This window comes from Nelumbo nucifera, chromosome 1 (genome assembly GCF_055504915.1).
Source record: "Nelumbo nucifera cultivar China Antique chromosome 1, China Antique-T2T, whole genome shotgun sequence".
Lineage (NCBI taxonomy): Eukaryota > Viridiplantae > Streptophyta > Magnoliopsida > Proteales > Nelumbonaceae > Nelumbo > Nelumbo nucifera.
In genome coordinates this window covers 85,030,632-85,053,707 of record NC_142649.1, presented here as the reverse complement: position 1 = coordinate 85,053,707, position 23,076 = coordinate 85,030,632, and the positions used below count along the sequence as shown (strand labels likewise).

At 41.4% G+C, this 23,076-nt stretch overlaps 1 protein-coding gene across 3 annotated transcripts; it reads left to right on the top strand.

Moving 5' to 3' along the window:
• The first annotated feature begins 10,330 nt into the window (after positions 1-10,330).
• LOC104599488 (MLO-like protein 12) lies at positions 10,331-16,162 on the top strand. Of its 3 annotated transcripts, XM_088896349.1 has the most exons (16): positions 10,331-10,716; positions 10,872-10,929; positions 11,067-11,302; positions 11,580-11,696; positions 11,793-11,897; positions 12,042-12,188; positions 12,678-12,738; positions 12,828-12,916; positions 13,227-13,301; positions 13,979-14,070; positions 14,161-14,210; positions 14,322-14,362; positions 14,459-14,632; positions 15,102-15,137; positions 15,213-15,341; positions 15,493-16,162. In XM_088896349.1, exons 1-16 carry the CDS (start codon positions 10,609-10,611, stop codon positions 15,928-15,930), a joined length of 1,956 nt encoding a protein of 651 aa, XP_088752475.1. In that variant the 5' UTR covers positions 10,331-10,608; the 3' UTR covers positions 15,931-16,162. The 3 variants fall into 3 exon arrangements, with proteins under 3 accessions (XP_088752475.1, XP_010260349.1, XP_010260350.1); XM_010262047.2 differs by lacking the exon at positions 11,793-11,897 and having other exon boundaries at positions 10,334-10,716; positions 15,493-16,160; XM_010262048.2 differs by lacking the exons at positions 11,793-11,897; positions 12,042-12,188 and having other exon boundaries at positions 10,334-10,716; positions 15,493-16,160.
• Positions 16,163-23,076: the final 6,914 nt, after the last annotated feature.

Below are 23,076 nucleotides of genomic sequence, written 5' to 3'. Positions count from 1 at the left end.
ATAAACAACATCCAAACGCATTCCTCGGTTACAGTCATCATGATCACATGAAGTTTCCTGGAACCCCGACGAATGCCTAACAAGTCAAGTCCTTTCCTTTCTGGATACCTAAGAAAGTCAATCCACTCAATCCCACACTAGCATTTGAGAGAACCTATCACCTCAAACTACAAGATTATTAACTTATAACCCAAGATACAGAAAAAAAAAACATAAGCCCAAAGCCCAGCCGACGTGTCAAAGCACTTGCCACTTGACTCGGCTAAGTTAGAAAAAAATGCATTTATATATTTTATATATGGTTAGAAGTTGGGTCAGTGAAGGTGAAGGTGTGGACCCAAAAATGAATGGACAAGATCATATAACAGTTACTTGAGGGTTGAGATATGACTCGATCATTAAAACAAGAAAAAGACAGAGATATATAATCGGATAGGTGGACGGTCCAAGATCAGCCCTAAAAATATATTTAGATTAGATTGAAAACGATGACATAGAATTTGGAATAGCAGCGTAAAAAGGCAAATAAGATGAATAGTGATATATGGTGACACTACCAAATTAAAGTCCGGTACGGAACAAGAAAGGACGAAGAAATATTGTGCTTATTGTGATGTGTACTCAAGGTCATCTGTCAAATTTGGAATCAAGTTCGAACTAGTATTTGGGCTTCTTTTCTACTAGATGTGGAGTGAAGACCCATCTACATACAAACTTAAGGCTTCGAAAAAAAAACATACAAACTGAAGTTAATTTCTTGTACTCCTACTTCTGGTCCTTAATATATATTATTCTATTTTTCCCACTACTTTAAGATGAACCAGAATTTTATTGAAGGAGTTTGAATTCAATTAAACTTTAATGCAATTCAGAAAAAAAAAATCTAACATCCTTCATATATAACATTATCCAAAGACTTAGGGCAACCCATTTTTCGATTTTAATATTATCAGCGGATCCCTTCACTATTATCCCTCGAACCCAACTTTATCCAAAGATACCAAACCTAGCTCTTTATCCATATGGAGATAAGTTAGAAGATAAAAGATGACAAATACATCCTAAATCCTTGAGAGAAAAAAAAAAAACAAAAAAAAAAAGGGAGATGTCACCATGATGATGGGTGCTATTATTGAACTAGAGAGCAATGTGTGTTTTGTATGGGAATTTTTCTAGTTATTGTTAACCAACTTAGCTTAGGTCACAATATATACTGTTAAATTGCAATTAATTTAAGCCCATCCCCTTTTACATTTCCTGTAGATCCAAATATTAATCATTGGAAAATAGAAGGGGTTCGACTATGATATGGATGGGTTTTGATACATGTCAATGAACCATGCATAGAGCATTGCAAAACAACTAATTAAAGCTGAAGTATTGTTAGTTTTTTATGGACATGGTCAGAAAATGAAGTTAGATTGATTATTACACCCTTAAATATTTTATCATTTAATGAATTTACCCACTTTAAGGTAAAGTAATAAGTCATTAATATATTTGATTTAAAAGAAAAGGTAGGAAAAGGAAAAAAATGATAGGGAAATATATACAAAATTTTTAAAGTTTCCTTTCCTTTTCCTACTTTTTTCACAAACCAAACGTAGTTTAAGTGTAACTTCAGCATTTGAGAAGAAATGGGGTTGCTGGATTGAATGACTTTTTTTTTCTTTGCCTTTAGTTAGTGTGAAATAATTATGTTAAGAAAATACATTCATGGATATAGTAATAAACCCAACTTCAACATCAGTCATTAAAAGAGCTCACAAGTCACAACCTACTTAATATTTTATTCACTAAAAACAATGCAATAAATCATTCATGTCAAACGACCCTTTGAACTTACACAATCACTTAAATACTCGAACTATATATATATATATATATATATATTACATTGGGAAGCAGAAGTTGAAATTAAGCCTTTTTGGATTTCAAGATGAATTATCGGGCTGCTGTGCAAATCCTGCCATATTCATCAAACATTTTGTTATTAATTTGGGTAAAATACAAAAATCTCTCTTGAAGTTTCTCGCAATCTTAAAAAGCTCTCTTATAGTTTCAAATTAGTAAAATCCTCCATTCTATTTTTGAAAAATTCGATAAAAACCTCTCTTCCATCAATAACAAAGACGGAAAACGTGTATAATTACAAAATTACCCCTAAACGTCATCTAATCAATTTGTAAAATACCATATTTAACCTTAATCAAGCAACTTCTTAGTACACTTTCTATTTTCTTTGATAGAACAGACGAATATGCAAACCCTAACAGTTACAATGGCGCTATTACTTGGAATATTCTATTTTTCAAAATATTTCATCCATTTTCCAGCAACCATTCTTCACCGGAGACCATTGAGCAAGCCTATTTGTTTCCCCTGTGAATGGATAACAAGGCTTAAAGGAGAAAGTTGTAGACAGATAGACATGAATTTGGAGAAGAGGGAAGTGAGCACATGGAGTTGCAGTTACAGAGGAGAAAGAAAAAAACTGTTTTGGTTTCTTTTAGCTTTTTGACTTATTCTTCTATTGTTTCTTGCTTCTTTAGAATTGAGAAGAAAAAGTGAGAAATTAGAATCCCGTTGCTCCTAGCAACTGAAATGATAAACCCACCTCCAAACGAAAAGATTGACAAAATCACTTGTCATCATGTTTGAAATATTTTCTCCAATGGCAATGGGACCCCTTTCATGAAATCAGAAAAAGGAGTCGCTCTCACCGTCCATCTCATGTGAAGATTATTTTAGTAGTTGTTAGTGTAGGGGTATTTTTGTCTTTATACTTATATTAAGGTTGTTGATCTGTAATGTTATGTTAGAACCAGTGCTCCTTACTTAAATAAGGGCACATATGTCTTTTCCACTATTTTTAATAATAAAAGCACATGTCTGGCCAAATGGGAGGAAGGTTTTTTGACTTCCAGTTCGAACCAGACTTTTCTCCTTTTCTCTTTCTCTCTTTCTTCCACCTTTCTACCTCTTTCTACGTAACTGATCTCAGACAAACAGAACTCCAAGGCAGGCCGAATCATGACATGGTATCAGAGCTACTTGAATCTACCTAGATTTCTGTCTGCCTACATTTCTGTTCTCTGCGCACCCAATCTAGGGTTTTCTCTTGACTTCCTGCTATCAAGTGGAGATAAGGGAAAGGGCTGAAAAGGAGTGATCGCCCTCTTCCCTTGGAGGTTTCTATGCCTCCAGTTGTGTCTTGTGTGGTCGGTTGCTGTGGTTTCTAAGAAGCCCTCCCCTAATCGATGAAGAAAAGAGGGCCGATTTGTGTGGTGCAGTGGCTGTCTTGTGTGGGCTGATTTTCTGCTCGTGTGGTTGTTCTTCCAGTGATAAAGTAAGAGATTTCTATGCATGTTTTCTGTTATGAATCAAATAGGAAGTATGTTTCAGATCATATGCTGGGATTTCAGACAGTAGTGTGCTAGGGTTTATGTTGTTTTTGGGTGATTCGAAGGAAGAGTTGTGATCATATAGTGGTGAGATTTCAGGTAGCCGTAGGGGTAGGGTCTGTGGTGTCAAGAGTACAATTCTCAGCAATAACAAAAAAAAGGTGTTGAGATCAGTGTGACTACTGTGATCTAGTTGAGTGCAGTGTGCAAAATTCAGTGATAACAGAATTCAACAAGTGTGCGGAATCGATGATAACAAAATGGGAAATAACAGTGATAGTAAACCTAATGTGATGGTGCCTACTAACTACCTGAACGTTCAAATGACCTCCAGTAAACTGAATGGAAAGAATTATGTGCCTTGGGCTAAATCTGTCGAAGTCTTTCTGAAGGCAAAGAAGAAGGTAAAACACATAAGAGAGGAGAAACCCTCCACTAACTCTCACGAGTATGAAGACTGGGAGCAAGAGGATGCACAGATTATCACGTGGTTATAGAATAGTATGAAACCCAGGATTAGTGTAAATTTCATGTTTCTTGACACTGCCAAAGATGTGTGTGACCATGCTAAAAAATTGTATTCAGGTCAGAACAATACAACCAGAGTGTATCAGTTGTATTAGGAAAACTTTAATCTGCAACAGGGCAATCAGAGTCTTAATGAGTACTATGCCAATATGAGAAACATCCGTAATGAGTTGAATGTTTATCACCCTCTCACTTTTGATGTCAAAATTCAGCAACAACAGAGAGAACAGCTTGATGTGACTCGATTTTTGGTGGGACTGAAATCTGAATATAAACATGGGCTCATATACTAGGAGGGTTAGCTCTCCCTTCTTTAGAAGAGGTATTTGCTCGACTCCGGAGCACTTCTATTGGATCTACTGATAACTCTAATATCTCAGATAGATCAGCCTTTGCTGTGTCGAGAGGCCATGGTGCTAGAGTGTAGCTCGGGAAGCTCAGTTTGGCCATGGTGATAGTAGTGGTCTGGTGTATGGCCGAAGTGGCGGTGGTGGGCTTACTTATAACCGTGGTGGTAGTCATACTGAAGGTAGAGATTCAAGGGGAGCCCGTGGTAGAGGACGTGGCTCGAGTCCAAGGAGGTGTACTCATTGTGGTGGATGGACATTAACTATTGCTATGATCTACATGGTCCACCCTCAACCTGGGCCAATCATGCCGTGACTAGTGACACTAGTTCCAATTTTAGACAGGAGAATCGTCCATCTGATCAGATACCTCCTACACTCACAGATGGTCCCGTGAAAGAGATGGTGAGTGTTCCCCGTGATGAGTATGAGAGGTTTACACAGTCCACATCACAGCAGAACACGACTATTTTTGCACACTCAAGTATGGATTGTTTGGCATCCACACCCAATCCCTGGATCATTGACTCTGGAGCCTCCGATCACATGACTAGAACTCCAGGTGTGTTTTCTTCCCTCTCTCATTGTTCAACATCACAATCTGTCACCCTTGCTAATGGTTTCACATCCTCAATTTGTGGTGTTGGTAATGTTGACCTAGACCCTGTATCCCTATCCTCAGTTTTGTATGCTCCTAAATTGCCTTTTAATCTTATGTCTATTAATAAGTTGACCAAGTCACTTAATTGTTCCATTACCTTTTATCCTTCTATGTGTGTTTTTCAGGATATCAAGACGGGGATGAAGATTAGTGGAGGGCATGAATCTGGTGGACTGCATTACCTTGACAGTGGTGGAAGATCTTCAACATCTCTCCAGTTATCTCTTTTTCCACTCCAGTGGCACTGTCGATTTGGTCATTCGTCGCTGAAAGTTTTGAAGTCTTTGGTTCCGTCTTTGAGTCAACTTTTTGTTTTGGACTGTGAGTCGTGTCAGTTTGGGAAACACCATCATGTTCCCTTTAGTCCTAGGGTTGATAACCGTGTATCAAGTCATTTTTCTTTGATTCACTCCGATGTTTGGGGTCCTTATAAAGTGATGTCGTATAATGGATATAGATATTTTGTCATTTTTGTAGATGATTTTTCAAGAATGACGTGGTTCTACTTAATGAAAGAAAGAAGTGAATTGTTTACCATCTTTCAGAAATTTTATGTTGAGATTCGTAATCAATTTGGTATTCACATTAAAATTTTTCGTTCTGATAATGGTCGTGAATATTTATCTTCATCATTTCAAGAATACTTGGATCAACATGGCATTATACATCAGACCTCATGTACCTACACCCCACAACAAAATGGAGTGGCTGAGAGAAAAAACCACCATTTCTTGGAAACAGCACGATCCCTCATGCATCACATGAATGTTCCCAAACCCTTTTGGAGTGATGCGATTCTTACCTCTTGCTTTCTGATTAATTGGATGCCCACGTCCATCCTTGATGGTCATTCTCCATTTACGATCTTGTTTCCCACCTTGTCTCCGTTTCCTCTTTCTCCTCGGGTATTTGGGTGTGTCTACTTCGTCCATAATCTGGGCCCCGGGAACGACAAGTTCGACGCCCGTTCTCTTAAGTGCATCTTCCTTGGCTATTCTCGAACCCAGAAAGGGTATAAGTGTTACCATCCTAGTTCTCGATGGCCCTTTGTGTGTGCGGATGTCACCTTCTTTGAGCCTACTCCTTTCTTTTTGGGGTCTAGTGATGCTTCTTCCTCCTCATCACCTTCTCCTCTTCCTCTTGTTCCAGCCGTGACCAAGTCCTTGCCTCCAGTGCCACCACTTGCTGAACGCCCACCTATCCGTCAAGTGTATACACCACGTGTACCAGCTACTACTCCTCCGGCTACATCACCATCGACAGATCCAGCTCCAGACCTGAACCCAGTATCTGATCTGGATCTTTTCATTGCCTTGCGGAAAGGTAAACGCACTTGCACCATTCGTCCTATTTCTCGTCATCTTTCACTTACTCACATTTCCGCCTCCCATCGCCAGTTTGTCACTTTGTTATCATCAGTTGTTGTCCCCAAAGATGTCCAGGAAGGCCTTGCCTCTCCAAGGTGGTGTCGTGCGATGGAAGAAGAACTTTCAACCCTTCATCATAATCATACTTGGGACCTCACCGTTCTTCCTCCTGGGAAGCAAGCTGTCGGTTGTAGATGGGTTTATACAGTTAAGTATTTCCTTGATGGTAGTGTTGAACGCCTGAAAGCGCGATTAGTTGCAAAAAGGTACTCCCAAACCTATGGTATTGACTACACAGAGACCTTCTCACCAGTTGCTAAGATAGGGTCAGTTCGTGTTGTGATCTCTCTTGCCGCTATGTATGATTGGTCGCTATATCAGCTTGATATCAAGAATGCCTTTTTGCATGGTGACTTACTCGATGTCTACATGGAGCAACCTCCATGGTTTTTGCTCAGGGGGAGGATGGTAAGGTATGCAGATTAAAGAAGGTTATATAAAGGCTTAAACAGTCTCCTCGAGCATGGTTTGGTAGGTTCAGTGATGGTAAATAAGTTTAGTATGAAACAGTGCCAAGTTGATCATTCCGTATTCAGCCATGACTCTTCGGGAGGAAAAATACTATTGGTGGTGTATGTAGATGATATTGTTATTACCGGGAATGATAACATGGGCATTGACAGGCTAAAGACTTATCTACAGGATCATTTTCAGACAAAGTATCTTGGTAAACTGAAATATTTCTTGGGGATAGAGGTAGCAAGATCTAAGTATGGTATTAATTTGTGCCAGAGGAAATATATGCTTGATTTGCTGGAAGAAACAGGCTTGTTGGGTTCTAAACCAACTGAAACACCTATGGAAAAAAATACTAGGTTAAGCAGTGATATGGGTGAAGTGTTTGAAGACCCTAGCAAATACCGGCGACTTGTAGGTAAACTGAAATACCTAACCATTACTCGGCTAGACATTTCATTTGCGGTTAGTGTGGTAAGTCAATTCATGCAGAAACCTCTAGTTCCTCATTGGAATGCAGTTCTAAGAATTGTGAGGTATTTAAAAGGAGCCCTGGGTCGTGGTTTGATATACAGAAGTGGTGGAAAACTTAAAATAGAAGGGTATTCTGATGCTGAATGGGTCAGTTTTGTGTCTGATAGGCGGTCTACCACAAGCTATTGCACTTTTCTAGGTGGTAACCTGGTGACATAGAAAAGTAAGAAGCAGACAGTCGTGGCAAGAAGTAGTGTAGAAGCATAATATAGAGCTATGGCACATACTGCTTGTGAATTTATGTGGCTAAGGAACCTTCTACAGGAGGTAGGGTACAACATCAATACTCCAATGAAGTTCTATTGTGACAGTCAGGCTACAGTTCATATTTTTTTTAATCCGGTGTTTCATGAAAGAACCAAGCACATTGAGGTTGACTGTCACTTTGGGAGGGAGAAAATGCTAAATGGAGTACTAGACACTACATACGTCAATACAGGAAACCAGTGGGTAGACTTATTTACAAAAGGGTTGAGTCGGGGAAAAGTGGACTACATATGCAACAAGCTGGGATTGTATGATATATACTGACCAACTCGAGGGGGAGTGTTAGTGTAAGGTATTTTTGTCTTTATACTTATATTAAGGTTGTTAATCTGTAATGTTGTGTTTGAACCAGTGCTCCTTACTTAAATAAGGCACATATGTCTTTTTCACTATTTTTAATAATAAAAGCACATGTCTGGCCGAATGGGAGGAAGGTTTTTTGACTTCGAGTTCGAACTAGACTTTTCTCCTTTTCTCTTTCTCTCTTTCTTCCACCTTTCTACCTCTTTCTACGTAACCGATCTCAGACAAACAGAACTCCAAGGCAAGTCGAATCATAACAGTAGTTAAAAAGATAGTTGATATATGATCCTTGGGGTGTGTGTGTGTGCCACCAAAAAACCTCATAAACAATCAAAACATATGTCCTTCCGAGTAATAGTGCCGCTGTTTGCGTTCGTCTGTTCTGTCAAAGAGAATAAAAGGCATAAGTTGTTCGATTAAGGGTATGATATTTTACAAATTGATTAAATGACGTTTAGGGGTAATTTCGTAATTATATATGTTTTGTCTTGATTATTAACGGAAAAGAGGTTTTTGTGAATTTTTCAAAAATTGAGGTGAGGGTTTTGCTAATTTGAAACTATATGAGATATGTTTATGATTGTTAGAAATTTCAGGGGGGTTTATTGTATTTTACCTTATTAATTTTATTATATGTGGCTTGTTGTGTTCGTTATTATTTTTAAAAAAATAATCTTTAATTAGTATTGTTTTAATAACACTGTTAGTTGTTTTAGGGGTGTTAATTGGACTGAATTTGCTTTAATCCGATTTGATCCAATATGACTCCATTGCAGATGGATCATGTCCAATCCAATGCAATGAATATTTTGAACCAGTCCCATTCAATGTCTGAACTGTGTATCTGTTCAAAATGGTTTTAATTTAGATTGATTCTAACCCAAGATTGATCCATTGGAGCCTATATTCTTATTGATATTGGTGGTTCAATCCGATACGTTCAAATAAATCCATTACAAATGAATCAGGTCTTTAGGCCATTAAAGCTCCACTGCAGGTCTAACTCAATATGTATTATTGGTCCATCTACTCTATACAAATTGATTCTGATTTAGACAGATCCAACCCAAAACCGATCCATTGACACCTCTACATGTGTGGTGTTTAATGCATTCGTATGGCGGTAATAGCTAGCAAATGTTGTTTCAACTTTCAAGAAACAATCGTCTTCAACTTCTGTAGTCTTCAAACATTGAATCAATTGTAAACGATATAATTAAACATCTGCATCAAACACTAAAATAGAATGATATATCTCAGTCCAAATGGTTTGTAGCCACCCATTCAAATGGTTATCTGAAACATGACTGAAATTGATATATATAAAGAGAGAGAGAAATTCATATATATATATATATATTATAGGGAGTATTGATGATGTGTATCCTGCATAAACAAGCAACCAAAACCTTTTGGCGATATAAATAAGAGCAAGTACAGATTCGAATGGAACCGTACAGGCATTGACTTAACATGTCTCACACATGGGGGTGGGCCCGTCGTGGCTTTCTCTTCTCCCCGTCTAGCGTAAGTCTCTGGTTTTTTTCCTACATTATGATATATATTTGTTCCCCCAGTGTGCGGTGAGCGGTGAGAGCGGATTCAACGGAGCCGTGATGAATAGGCTAACCATTGGCCAAAGTCATCCATTCATTTTTCCTTTAAAATAAATCTAAATCCACTACTCACTTGTCTGTTTCATTAAACCCGGCCTCCATTAGTCTTGCTTAAGAAAACTATACTAATAAATTAAATAATCATCTCTACCAACATCAAATTTGGTTACGACAATAAATAAGAGTAATTTAATTAAATAGGCCACCAATTACATGTTTTATTGATGGTTAGATTCCAAACTATAGTCTTTATTAATTTAATCAATTGATAATACTTCGCTGCCCACACATAAGTTGCATTACATATTGATAGGGATATTGACTTTTTCTATTCCTTCTTTTTCTCTCCATTAGCTAGCTAGGTTTGACATTTTGAATCTTTATTACGCAAACCAGTACGAACTATATATCTACATAAAGTTATTATCTTCTGAGCAATTTAACTTTGTTGAATATACTGTCAAGTGATAATTCATAGGCTGTGTTGGGGGCTTTAATTCTGCATGCGAGCATGGTTATTGCAGCCAGCTTAGGTATTGAGGAATTGAACAGCCTTAATTTCCTCTCTTCATCAAAATCCAAAGTATCAACACCAGAGGGTTCAAGTTGTCATTTCTGATCACTTATCTTGAGGGTTCAATCTACACGTACTGATCAGTAATATTAGATTGACCCAACACGTACGGTCTCTTTAGAAAAAAATATATAAAACTATATATTATCAATTTTAATTTTAATGGATTGATCGAGAGTTGAGATTGGTCAGTTTGCAAAGCCTCTCCCTGTCAAAATGGTTAATGTTGCTCCACTTCATGAACATTGAGTAGTGGGTAAGATGGCTAAATACTTGGTATATTTTCTTAATTTCCAGCTTCTTCGACGGATGGAGGTTGTGCTGGTGAAGTGCCAAAGGGTCAGAGAAGGTGACGTGTTAAACAAATCCATCCGGCTTTTCACAATAACATTCCTACGTATATATAAAGAATGCTAGCTTCTCCTGTTATTACAGAACACACATAATCACAAAGAGAAAATCAAGAAGAGAGATCTAGAGGATATATCGTCATGGAACGTTCCCTTGAGGAGACACCATCATGGGCTCTTTCGATCGTCTGTTTGGCTCTCACCCTCCTTTCTGTCCTCATAGAGGGTGCCATTCGCCTTCTCACCAAGGTATATTAACGCCAATGCATACAACTAACTGTCTTTTGTATGTACTAATTAATGAAGATATATATCATATATGTTTGTTTTCTGTCATACACTGTATATACTCAACTCAGACATGTTTTCAAGCTTACACAAATGATCTCAACTTCATATTTCAGGCTCTCAAAAGAAGGAAAAGAAAGTCGCTAAGCCATGCTTTTGGGAAGATCAAGACTGGTGACTCTCTCTCTCTCTCTCTCTCTCTCTCTCTCTCTGATCAGATACATATATATGTATGTACTTTGTATGACATGGCCACCTACCTATATTTTGGTAATTGGCTAAAAACATTAATTGATTTTCTGTTAATGTAGAATTGATGATTCTGGGTTTATTGTCATTGCTTCTAACCGTTGCCGAAAGCCCCATATCAAAAATATGCGTCACCAAGGCAGTGGGGAATTCCTTTCTTCCTTGCCAAGACCCTTTCCACACCGATGATGATGAACCTGCTTTTTCCTCCGCTACTGAAATCCTGGGATCCAACGGAACACTTACAACTGGCCATCAAAGTGAAATCACAGGCGGAGATGAAAACTGCAAGGCGAAGGTGAGGAGCCATCCCCAACTGGAATCAATATGAATATTATTTTTCAACTAAAATTATTAATGTGTTTCCCCCGAAGGAAGTAAAAAAGCTATTAATTAAGGCATGAGAAGATAGAAGAGTAAATTACACAGAACATCGAATCTAAGATACCTACCTGTTTGTTTAGTTTAGTAAGCTTAGTTTATTTTATTCTAGCTAGCTACTTACCTTTTTTTCTGGTTGGAGGATTGATGAGATGCTGAGCATGCATTTGTTTTGATTGATATGATTGGTGCAGGGAATGGTTTCGCTAATATCAAAGGAAGGTATCAAGCAACTGCACATCTTCATCTTTGTGTTGGCGGTGTTTCATGTTCTATACTGTGTTCTAACCATGTTTCTAGGAATGGCCAAGGTAAATGCAATGTTTTCAGTAATCTTGAGGGAATGAATCTTTAGTACGTATCTGCGTCATGGGTGATGTCAAAATGACTAATTTGTGTGCTAGTAGGGAAATGGGCTACAAAGGGGTAGCCCCAGAACAACCCAAACCCTGATGAAGGAGGGAAATGATCTCAGTTCTCATCAGCTACAATCAGCTGTGCAGATTTTACCAGTGAGCCAATAACTGGCACCTTCTAAAATGATTTTTTCGTATTGACCACTACTAAAAAAAATAGAGAGAGAGAGAGAGAGAGATTTCAATGAAATATTTTGATTTTAAGGTGATTCCTTTTGGTATCTGAATGTTTTGGGTTAGTCTGTTAGCAGAGGTTACAGAGCAGGGTGTATACATGAGGCCAACTGGCTAGACCACGGAGAGCCTGCAGTTCTACGAGGTCCATCCCGCCTCTTCACTAAGGAAGTGATGCCGAGTGACCATCTCAACTGCTGGGTCATCGGCAAGGTGATGAGAATTAATAACTGTACACCCCTCTTTTGGTTCGATTTGGATTGCAAATATATGAACATTTTGTTCAAGTCATCACCTATACCTTTTGTATTTCCCATACCCCAGGTCAGAAAGCAGATAATCTTAATCAAGTTCAGGTTCTCCTGATTGAGACTATCTTCTCTATGTATCTTTTCCCCCAGAATGGAGCTAGCGGCCCTATATGCATCAATAGATGGCCCAAATGCCAAACCACATGCAAGTTGACTCATGGAACTATATATAAGCTTCCACAGCCCCTACTCCGAGAAGAGAAAAAAAGGGGGACAAAGACACGCCTAATACGTTAATGAACACATGTCCACTCAGCTTCTATGTCAATTTAACACTCTTGAAAATAAGGCAGAAGCCAGCAGGGTGCTTAACAAGTCAATGAACAAAGAAGGGTTTTGTTTTTTCTGGTTCTTTTTTGTGACCCTTTTCCCACCTTTGTTTTATATTCAGATGAGCAAATGGAAAGCCTGGGAAGAAGAGACGAAGACCCTTGAGTATCAAATCGCTAACGGTACCTTGCTATATTGAAAAGTCTTTCCTTCTTCTTCTTCTTCTTCTTTTTCTTCTTCTTCTTCTTCTAATGATTCATGGTGAATATAGATCCGCGGAGGTTCAGGCTCACCCGTGACACATCATTCGGACGACGCCATCTAAAATTTTGGAGTGACAATCCTCTTATGCTTTGGCTCGTAAGTGCCTTAAATTCTCAGCGACTTAAGTCATTTTTTCACACTAGGGCTAGCTCTAGTGCATTTGCATAAGCCTTTGGGAAGTGCTTCTGTGCTAGGGGATTGCTGTCGTAAAGCATCGCATGTGAAAGAGCTTTGTCTCGACAGAAAATAAATCACAAAAGCTAAACCAATTAGACTTTCATTCAGTGCCATTTAAGTGCCTTAGCAAGCAAGATGACAGCCAAAAATTCTCTTTAGTCATATTAACAAAGAGGTTCGGATCTTCTCTATTAATTTTATTAAGTTTTTTTTTTCCCTTTTTTTTTAGGTTTGTGTCCTTAGGCAGTTCAGTGGCTCGGTTACTAAGGCGGATTACTTCACTCTCCGTAACGGGTTTATTGTGGTAAGACTACCCCATCTAACTGTCAATTACTGATGTACACGTAGACTGAGCAAATCTTCATGACTGCCCCAACCTATCTATTTCCCTCTAATCAGTGACTATATACAACTTGAGTTGAAAACTTGAGCTAACCACCAAGCCTGGGCTTTAATCTAAGTCCTAACGCTGAAATGGGTTAAAGTAATATCAACATGAAGCCCAAATATGTCTTCTCATGCTAACTAGCCAGGCTAATCCAGCCCATGAACACAGCTATTGCCAAACTTAGTGAAAGCTTTTTGTATTGTTTATTGTCTAATGAAGTAATAATGCAAGTTTATTAAGCAACCATTTTCCATTTGAAAGACAAGGCCATAAAAGTTTCTAGTATCAGCATTTGACCAGGACACATAAGCCTGTACATCTCAGTCAATCTTGGACTGAGTCTATATATTAGAATGGATATGGTTTAAACCTGAAATTCCTTACACAGGTTCCACTAATGGTGGTACCAAGTGGATGGAGTCTAAAACCAAACATTGTGTTCAATATGAGATGCTGAGTGAGTGTCCTGTTGCAGACCCCAGTCTAGTCTTGAACTGAAGGAATGCCTGAATCAAATAGTTTACAATAAAAACCAAATCCAGACACACTCCTGACTATTAACTAGTGCATTTTTTCTTGGTTGAATTACTAAGGCCCACAATATTGCTGAGGGCAGTGACTTCGACTTCCGGAAATTCCTTAATACAGCTTTCGACCATGATTTTGAAAAGGTGGTGGGAATCAGGTAAAAGTCACTTGCATGTGATATGAGATTGCTGAGGGTGGAACTGGATTTCAGAGTCCTCTAATTTCTTGCATGGCTATTATATTGCAGCTTTTGGATCTGGATCTTCTCCATATTCTTCATCTTTTTCAGTGCACATGGTATTAGACTTTCTATCAATTAAAATCTTAGAAATAATGCGGCAATATTACTTTATCTTCTTGGTCAGAAATGACTCTGGTTGCTCACAAAAGCTCCTTTAATATTTGCAGAATTTTATAACTATTTTTGGCTACCCTTTGTACCTCTAATGGTAAGGTTGTGAACCCAACTCTTGGTTTTATATAACAGAAGCCGGACACTAAGAATAACTTCTTCCCATCGTTTGTCTGTGAATTTTCTGTTGCAGATGGTTCTGGTAATTGGGACAAAGTTACAAGTTATCATCACCAAAATGTATCTGGAGAGTCCTAACAAGTCGACCGTGGTTCAGGGGACCTTTCTTGTGAAGCCCAATGATGACCTCTTCTGGTTTGGTCGACCACAATGGCTTCTCTATCTCATCCATTTCATCTTATTCCAGGTAAATATCACTGCCATTACTGTAGCAATGCAACTGATGAAAGTGGCCTCAATTAATCCTTGTTAGGATACATAATCATAATGAATAATATTCATTGTACGTAATTTGTCCATGCATCTATCTGTAATTTTAAATTTACAGTTTTAGTTATACTTTCTATATATGGAGAGAGAGGACCTAGATACTGTAAGGAATAAATACAAAATTCGGAAATTAAACAATGTACAAACAATCCAAAACAAAAGAGAACAAATAAATGCAAAAGATTACCTTCAATCTGCAGTCTTCACTGAATGAACAACCTTAACAATCAGAAAGGAATATAATAGATTAACTCATGTCTTTTGATACTGGAAATGCTTATCAAAGCCAAATTAGTCCCATCGTCTTTGCACATCCATATCATCCAGCTGCTGTGTAGATATACGAGTAGATGCTAATTAAACAAACTTGTCGGACCTCGTTGCAGAACTCATTTCAACTGGCATTCTTCACTTGGACATGGGTAGGTATCTGAGGTTGGTAAAAAAGCTTAAGAGATTTTTATGGATCCAATGGCTGACTACAGTGCCTAAAACAGTACGAGTTTGGTTTAAGATCTTGTTTCCACCGGAAGACAGAAGACATCACCATAAGGATTGCCATGGGCGTGATTGTTCAGTTACTCTGTGGATACGTGACCCTCCCGCTATATGCACTTGTCACACAGGTAAACCCAAACCCAAATCCTTCTAATTAATCCAGAGCGCGCGGGAGTGTGTCTGAGCTCTCTATGGCCACTCTCCTGCAGCTGCATATGTGATATAATACATTGATTTTTTTTACTGATCAAACTCCTCTGCCTGCCTGCCATTGAATAGATGGGTTCAAGCATGAAAGCAGCAGTATTCACTGAAAGCGTCTCCAAGGGTCTCAGACACTGGCAAAACCAAGCAAGGCGAAGTCTGTCCAGGAACATATCCATCTCATCGGAACCCTATCCTACTAACGTCACAGAAAGTTCATTTTCTGATGTGCAAGAGCCTAGTCCTCCATATGAACACCTACCTTCCCCTTCTGTCACAAGTCCTCGCCCAGAATTCAGTGAAGACCAAGTGCAACATAAGAATCTCCTTTCCCCTGGAGTTGAGAACTCTTCGACCATTGAAATTATTGAGGAGACGGTCGAAAATAAAACCATCGCGAGAGAACCCTTTGATGGTGAGATCTCCTTCGGAACCTCTTGGAAAGGACTGGAAAGTGAGAAGCCAATCACTTCAGTGCCGGATGATACCTCATCTGACGTTACAGTAACTTAGCTTATACTCCTTTGTACATTCTTCATCTTCATCCTGTAATGAAAAAGAAAACTCATCTGTCATCACGAACAACAAATGCCATTGTTCTTCCAATATATTCTAGCTACGTAGGAGCATGGATTTGTACGTATATGAAGTCAACTAACCAAGTACAGCAATATCTACTTTCCGATGCCTATTAGAAATGAAGTACAGTGATTTTTTTTTTTATATTTCACAGGCTTTTGTTGACTGAAATTTATATATTCAACACCCTACAATCTTATTATTATATAAGTATATATATGTTTCATCCAAGGAAAGGAATAACACGGATACCTACTTTCCAATGCCTTTAGAAAATGTCTGAGCAATTAGCCTGCGGCTGCCAAAAACAGACGTAGTTGGTTGGATAGTCCAAACACAGCCCAAAAAAATTTTATTTTGAAGATGAAACTATATTTAATAGCATTAGAAAGAGCAAATAGAGAAACAAATAACAATGATACCTTCACATTCAAAGATAGGAGGATGCAGGCGAAGACAAAGCAATATATTTTTAATTTTAAAAAGTAAGGGTTTCATGTATCTTGTCTACTGAAAGAAAGAAATCTGATGTTGAAAAGAGCAAGCTTGTTACTAGCATTCTTACAAATCAAAATCATATGCAGAGGGTGGCTAGGTACTTGGGTTGGCTTGCAAAGGATAATACATGCATGCATTTGAATTTTGAAAAGAATAAAATGCGGATGGGGCTCCTCCCAGTTTTTCAATCGTCCTATCATATGGACCATCTGGACCCACCATTTAATATTGATGAGGAGTAATTTGGCACAATCTAGTAAATAAAAGTCACCTAGACGCGATCTACATGTAGGATGACAACTCAGTAAGGGAAACTCAGTCAGCGGTATGCGGAGCTCAGCGTAAACTCACTTCGGCATAAAGTCATTTCAGCATAAAGTCACTTTGGCATAAAGCCACCTCGGCGTAACACCACCTCGGCGGCTAATCGAGTTCGGGGCCCAGGAACCGAAGTGACACGTAATAAATCCCATTAGCTTCCCAGTAGACTTCGAATATTGCGGGATCATACCGTATAATGGCAAGCCTTATCTTCTCCCCGTCCAAATCGGGCGGCGATAATGAAGTTCATTGGCTGATACGTTACTCCCCGACTAAAGCGGAAACGGATCTCGTCCATTCAGGTTGCAAATCTCGGAACTGTTCCAAGAAACCCGCAATAACTCAGCTATATAAAGGCATCAACCCCTCCATGGTCCAAGTATGCGCGATTACTTGCATCCAAGCTTTCTAGCACTCAGATTCTAGCTCTCAATCACGACACAGTACTAACTTAAGCATCGGAGCGACCTCACTGGGTTAACCGCCCCGGGAGCTCTAATCCTCTGTCTTGCAGCTTGGTCCAGCTCGCTACACGACTAAGGTCCAGATCATACTCTAGCTAGGAGCTTCCAGATCGTGCATCATCAATTGGCGCCGTCTGTAGGACCACGATCGAAAGGTGATCCCAATTTCTTTACAGTTTCAAATTTAGTCTCAACCTCAATGGCATCTTCCGACCACAACGGTAAGGGTAACATGAACATCACTGGGGGGGCAAGAGCAGGAGATAGTCGCTCCCCAAGGACCCTTGGTGACAATCGGCCAATTCACCATTCCTCTGACCATATCTGGAGTCCCATCACTGTCCACACCCCACGCTGCCCAACAGGTGAGTGTCCCACTCCCCCAGGTGAGCGCCACATTCTCGGAGTCTTCCTTGATTCCCCTTAGGATTGGACACTCCCAGTTCAGCGACCTCATCTAGAGCGTCCGAACAATGCAACTTCAGATGCAGCAGATTCATCAGTTCTAGCAATATTACTTTTATCAACAATATCAGCAGCAGTTCCCATCACTGCAGCCAAACCAGCCGATGAACAACCAGCGCCAGTCCCCGCCTCGGAGGGAGAGAACATCACAAGTACTGGCCCCCAATTCGGGGTGAACCCCGCCCCGGGGTGTTGTAGGTGACCGATGTACTCCCCCTGCTTCTCGAAGAGAAAGCCCAAGGAATAGACCCGAACGCAGCCAGCTCGAGAGGCACAACCGGCAAATTTCCCATGTAGAGCAACGATCCGAGGTCCGAGATGCGGGCTCCAAGAGAGACCCCTCAGTTCCTCGCAACATCCAGCATCAAACACGTGACGAAGAGGAAGTGGTGAGAAGAATCTCTGAACCAGCTCGCCCTACTACTCGAAGTAAGATCAAAGTGCCTAACAACACGGAGGCCGACAGTACAAATGTCGCTCCACCAAAAAAGCAGTGGCGGCGATGTCGCAAAACTCGTCGTTCTTCAACAAGAAATGATCCAGCAGTAAAGCCCAACCATCCGGCTGACCAAGGTCGGGAAAGAGAGGAGGTGAGCTCGGTGGCCACAGGAACAACGCCTACTCTTTTGAGCCGGCCTTCTCCCTTGACACCCGAACTCCTAGCAGCCCCGATGCCGAAAGATTTCAAGGTCCCACCGCTAGACAAGTACGATGGCTCATTTGATCTTAATGATCATGTGGACACATTCCAGTACCAAATGCGCCTCATTGGGGCCGATGAGGCTTGTACGTGCGTGGCTTTCTTCACCACGTTCAAAGGAGTAGCTCGGACCTGGTATAGAAACCTGGTGCCGGCTTCCATCGGAAGTTGGGTGTGATTCACAGACATGTTCACAGCCCACTTCATCACTAGTAAGAAGTGCCCGAAGTCACAGAAGAGCCTTCTGAGCGTGGTGCAAAGGGAGGGAGAGTCAATCCGCAGCTATATCAAACACTTCAACGAGACATGCCTACAGATATCGGACCTTGACCCAACAGTACGTCTCACCGCAGCATGCAAAGGCATCACCCATAAAGAGTTCAACCTACACGTTGTAGCCAACAAACCAAAAAACATCACCGAGTTCCTCCAGTTGGCAGACCAGTTTATTAGCACTGAAGAGAAAATAAACTAGAAAATTGACAACCAACCAGGAGACAAAAGGGAGAGGGAGGAAGAGGGGGGGACGAGCAAAAAGAAAAGAAAGAAAAGTAAGTCCCCCAAGCGAAGAAGCAAACCCCCGAGCTCGAGAAGAAAATCCCCCTCGCAAAGTTACAGGTCGGGTCGGTGTTCCAGGACCCCTCCAGTCGAGAGGATGAACTACACCCCTTTGAACACGAAGCGAGGAGAGATCTTAATGGCAATAAAGGATTCCCCTATCGTCAGATGGCGATCCAGACTCAACGGAGATCCAATGACTAGGAACCCGAACGTCTATTGTCACTTTCATCGGGACTATGGTCATAGCACAAAAAACTGTAGAAACCTTCGCGATGAAATTGAAGAGTTGATTCATCGTGGGTACTTGAAAAAGTACATTCTACACAAAGAAAAGGAACAGGGGAACCGACAGGGAGATCAGAAAAAAGACGCCCCAAAGAGTAGCAGACAGAACGAACAGCCACCTCGCCCACTACCAGAAGAGAGACCAATCCGCGGAGTGATTAATATGATCACCGGGGATCTATTGTAGCAGGGTGCACGGTGGCGGCTGGGAGAACATCATGCCGAGAGCTAAAGCACGAAGCAAAGAACCCAACCAAACGACCTCGAATCAAAGAACCGATCTACTTTATCGAGGACGATGCCCTCGGGATCTAGTATCCTCATGATGACGCCCTGATCATGAAGATGGTCATCAATGACTTTGAAGTAAGGCGGATCTTGGTGGATCCAGGTAGTTCGACAGATATCCTCTTCAAGGAAACCTTTGACAAGCTACAATTACAACAGAGTGACCTAACGCCGGTAGACGCCCCACTAGTAGGGTTCAGCGGAAAAGAAGGCGGGGGTACGCGGAGGCAGGGGTACGCGGCGGTACGCGGGGGTACACGGCCAAATATTGTCCGGATCGAGCACACATTCCTAGTGGTTACTACCCCATCCCCGTATAATGTAATCATAGGTCGGCCTATTACGCATGTTTTACGCGCAATATTGTCGACCTACTACCTCACGATGAAGTTTCCAACAGATTACGGAGTGAGAGTAGTACAAGGCGACCAACTCGAGTCCTCGAGGTGTTATGTGGCTACTCTTAAAAAAAAGCAAAGATAGCAGAGGACGTCAAACTGGAACGACCGGCAGACTACAGTGAGGAGCGAGCTGCCCCGATGGAAGAGACGGTCCACATACCAGTGTCCGAGACCGAACCGACTAAGACTCTCCGGATCGGAGCACTCGTAATTGAACCGCTATGAAATAAACTAGTAAGTTTTCTACTTAACAATTTAGACATTTTTCCCTGGTCTGCAATAGAAATGCCCGGAATTGACCCTCGTGTCGTAACTCACAAACTGGATGTGGACCCTTTAGTTAGGCCAGTCCGACAAAGAAAACGCAACCTCGCCCCCGAACGGTGGAGGGTAGTCGATGAGGAGGTCGGGATGCTCCTCGCAGCAGACTTTATCAGGGAGGTCCATTACTCGAGCTAGGTTGCAAACCCGGTGCTCGTGAAGAAAGCCAATGGCAAGTGGCGCATGTGGGTCGATTACACCTACCTGAATAGAACCTGCCCAAAGGATTGCTTCCCCTACCCAGAATTGACCGCCTGGTATATGCAACCTCAGGGCACGAGTTGCTGAGTTTTATGGACGCCTACTCCGGCAATAGTTAGATTAGGATGGACATGACTGACCAAGACAAAACTGCCTTTGTAACCGAACTAGGGCTATACTGCTATAAAGTAATGCCCTTTGGTTTGAAAAGCGCTGGAGAAACCTTCCAGCGACTTATAATTGAGTCTTTGATTGAAAATAAAGTGGAGTATTATGTTGACGACATGGTTGTAAAGACCTAGTTCTCTGAATCTTTAATTAATGATTTATACGTTGTTTTCCAAATTTTAAGAAAATATAATATGAAATTAAATCCGAATAAGTGTGTCTTCGGAATCACTTTGGAAAAATTTTTAGGCTACATAGTCAACCGGCGTGGTATCGAAGCCAACCCAGAAAAGATAAAGGCAATTATGGACATGAGTCCACCTTGGAAAATAAAAGAAGTCCAGAGGCTGACTAGCCGGGTAGTAGCCCTAAGCCAGTTCATGTCCAAGTCGGCAGGTCGATGCCTCCCCTTCTTTAAAGCCATTAAAAGGAATGAGACTTTCGAATGGATTGAACAATGTCAGCTCGTGTTTGACGAGCTCAAAAGATATCTAAGTACCACCCCAGTTTTAACCCGACCTAAGGAAGGTGATGTTTTGAAGTTGTACCTCTCCGCGAGAAACGGGGTACTCAGCTCGGTACTAATTAGGGAGGTAGACCGGGTTCAACGGCCCGTCTACTATGTAAGTAAGGTACTACAGGACACAGAGACCAGATACCCTGACATCAAGAAGTTGGCGTATGCGCTAGTGGTAGCAGCTCGAAAATTATGCCCCTACTTCCAAGCCCATACCATTGTTGTCCTTACGGATAGACCTCTGAGGCACATCCCACATAAACCCAAGGTGTCCGGGAGGTTGACGAAGTGGTCCATCAAGCTCAGTGAATACAACCTCCGGTTCAAGCCACGACCAGCGATCAAAGCCCAAGTCTTGGCAGACTTCGTAGCAGAATGCACGTTTAGCACACCAGCCCCTGAACTGACTGAGCCCGCTCACACGTCGGAGGCATCAACCAATGCGGCACCGGTCCCGGTCGTAGCAGTACCGACCTAGGACAAGGAGCCCTAAATCCTCCATGTCGATGGCTCATCTACCCAGCGAGGAAGCGGAGCGGGACTGATACTGTATGGCCCGAGCGAGGTGAAGCTGGAGTATGCTCTCTGATTTGGATTCGAGGCATCGAACAACGAGGCGGAGTATGAGGCGCTAATTACCAGGCTTAACTTAGCAAAGGAGATGGGAACGAAGCACCTCATCGTCTGTAGTGACTCTCAACTGGTAGTTAACCAAGTCAATGGTGACTACGAAGCTCGTGACTCGACCATGGCATCCTACTTAACCAAAGTTAGAGAGATCCTGTCGAGCTTTCATTCCTACTTCATTAGAAAAATCTCAAGGTCTAAGAATGCCGAGGTCGACGCCCTATCACGACTAGCAAGTACAAGTGCCAAAACTATGCGAATTGTGTATATAGAGGACCTACCTCGGCCCAGCATTCTCAGGGGGGTAGAAGAGATCGCTCCCATGTTGCAAGTGGAACTGAGCTGGATTGACCCACTCATTGATTATCTGCTCCACGGGACCCTACTTGTAGAATGCAATGCAGCTCGGAGGGTAGAGCGACAATCGGCCAAGTATGCCCTCATAGACGGACGGTTGTACAGGAGATCATTCACACTTCCCTAAGGCATTAAGGAAGCTGAGCTTGTACTTTACAATATCCATGAAGGTCTATGCGGAGGACACCTGGAGGGTAGGGCCCTTGCCCAAAAGGCATTAAGGCAGGGCTACTATTGGCCCACAACGAAAACAGACGCATTTGAACTCGTCAAGAAATGCGACAGATGTCAAAGGCATGCCAACATCCTCCATCATCCTGCTATCGATTTAAAGTATCTTACTATCCCGTGGCCCTTTAAGCAGTGGGGAATCGACATCATTGGTCCATTTCCGCCGGTAACCGGACAGAGGAAGTTTTTTGTCGTGGCGGTAGACTACTTCACGAAGTGGGTGGAAGCCGAACCACTAGTAAGCATTACAGCCCGGAACATGCAAAATTTCTTTTGAAAAACATCGTATGTCATTTCGGACTTTCCAAAATCTTGATTTCGGATAACGGGAAGCAATTTGAAGATATTAAATTCTAGAACTGGTGTGCTGAAATGGGGATTGAGCAGAACTTCACTTCGGTAGCACATCCACAAGAAAACGAGCAAGCCGAAGTAACGAACAGAGCTATCCTCCGCGGCCTGAAAGCTCGTCCTGCACGAGCTAAAGGGTTGTGGGTGGACGAGCTACCCAGCGTTCTTTGGGCCTACCGGACTACCATCAAGACAGCGACGGGTGAGACCCCCTTTAACCTCACATATGGTACAGAGGCAGTGATCCTAGCAGAAATCGAAGTGCCCACATTGCAACTTGAGGCTTATAATGAGGAAGCAAATAATGACGAGCTCCGTACCAAC

Excerpts from the sequence above, each read along its gene's own strand:
- LOC104599488 (XM_088896349.1), top strand. The coding sequence starts at position 10,609 with ATGGAACGTTCCCTTGAGGAGACACCATCATGGGCTCTTTCGATCGTC. Across the intron at positions 10,717-10,871 it reads CCATTCGCCTTCTCACCAAG|GCTCTCAAAAGAAGGAAAAG; the intron begins GTATATTAACGC and ends TTCATATTTCAG. Across the intron at positions 12,189-12,677 it reads ACTGCTGGGTCATCGGCAAG|ATGAGCAAATGGAAAGCCTG; the intron begins GTGATGAGAATT and ends TTTTATATTCAG.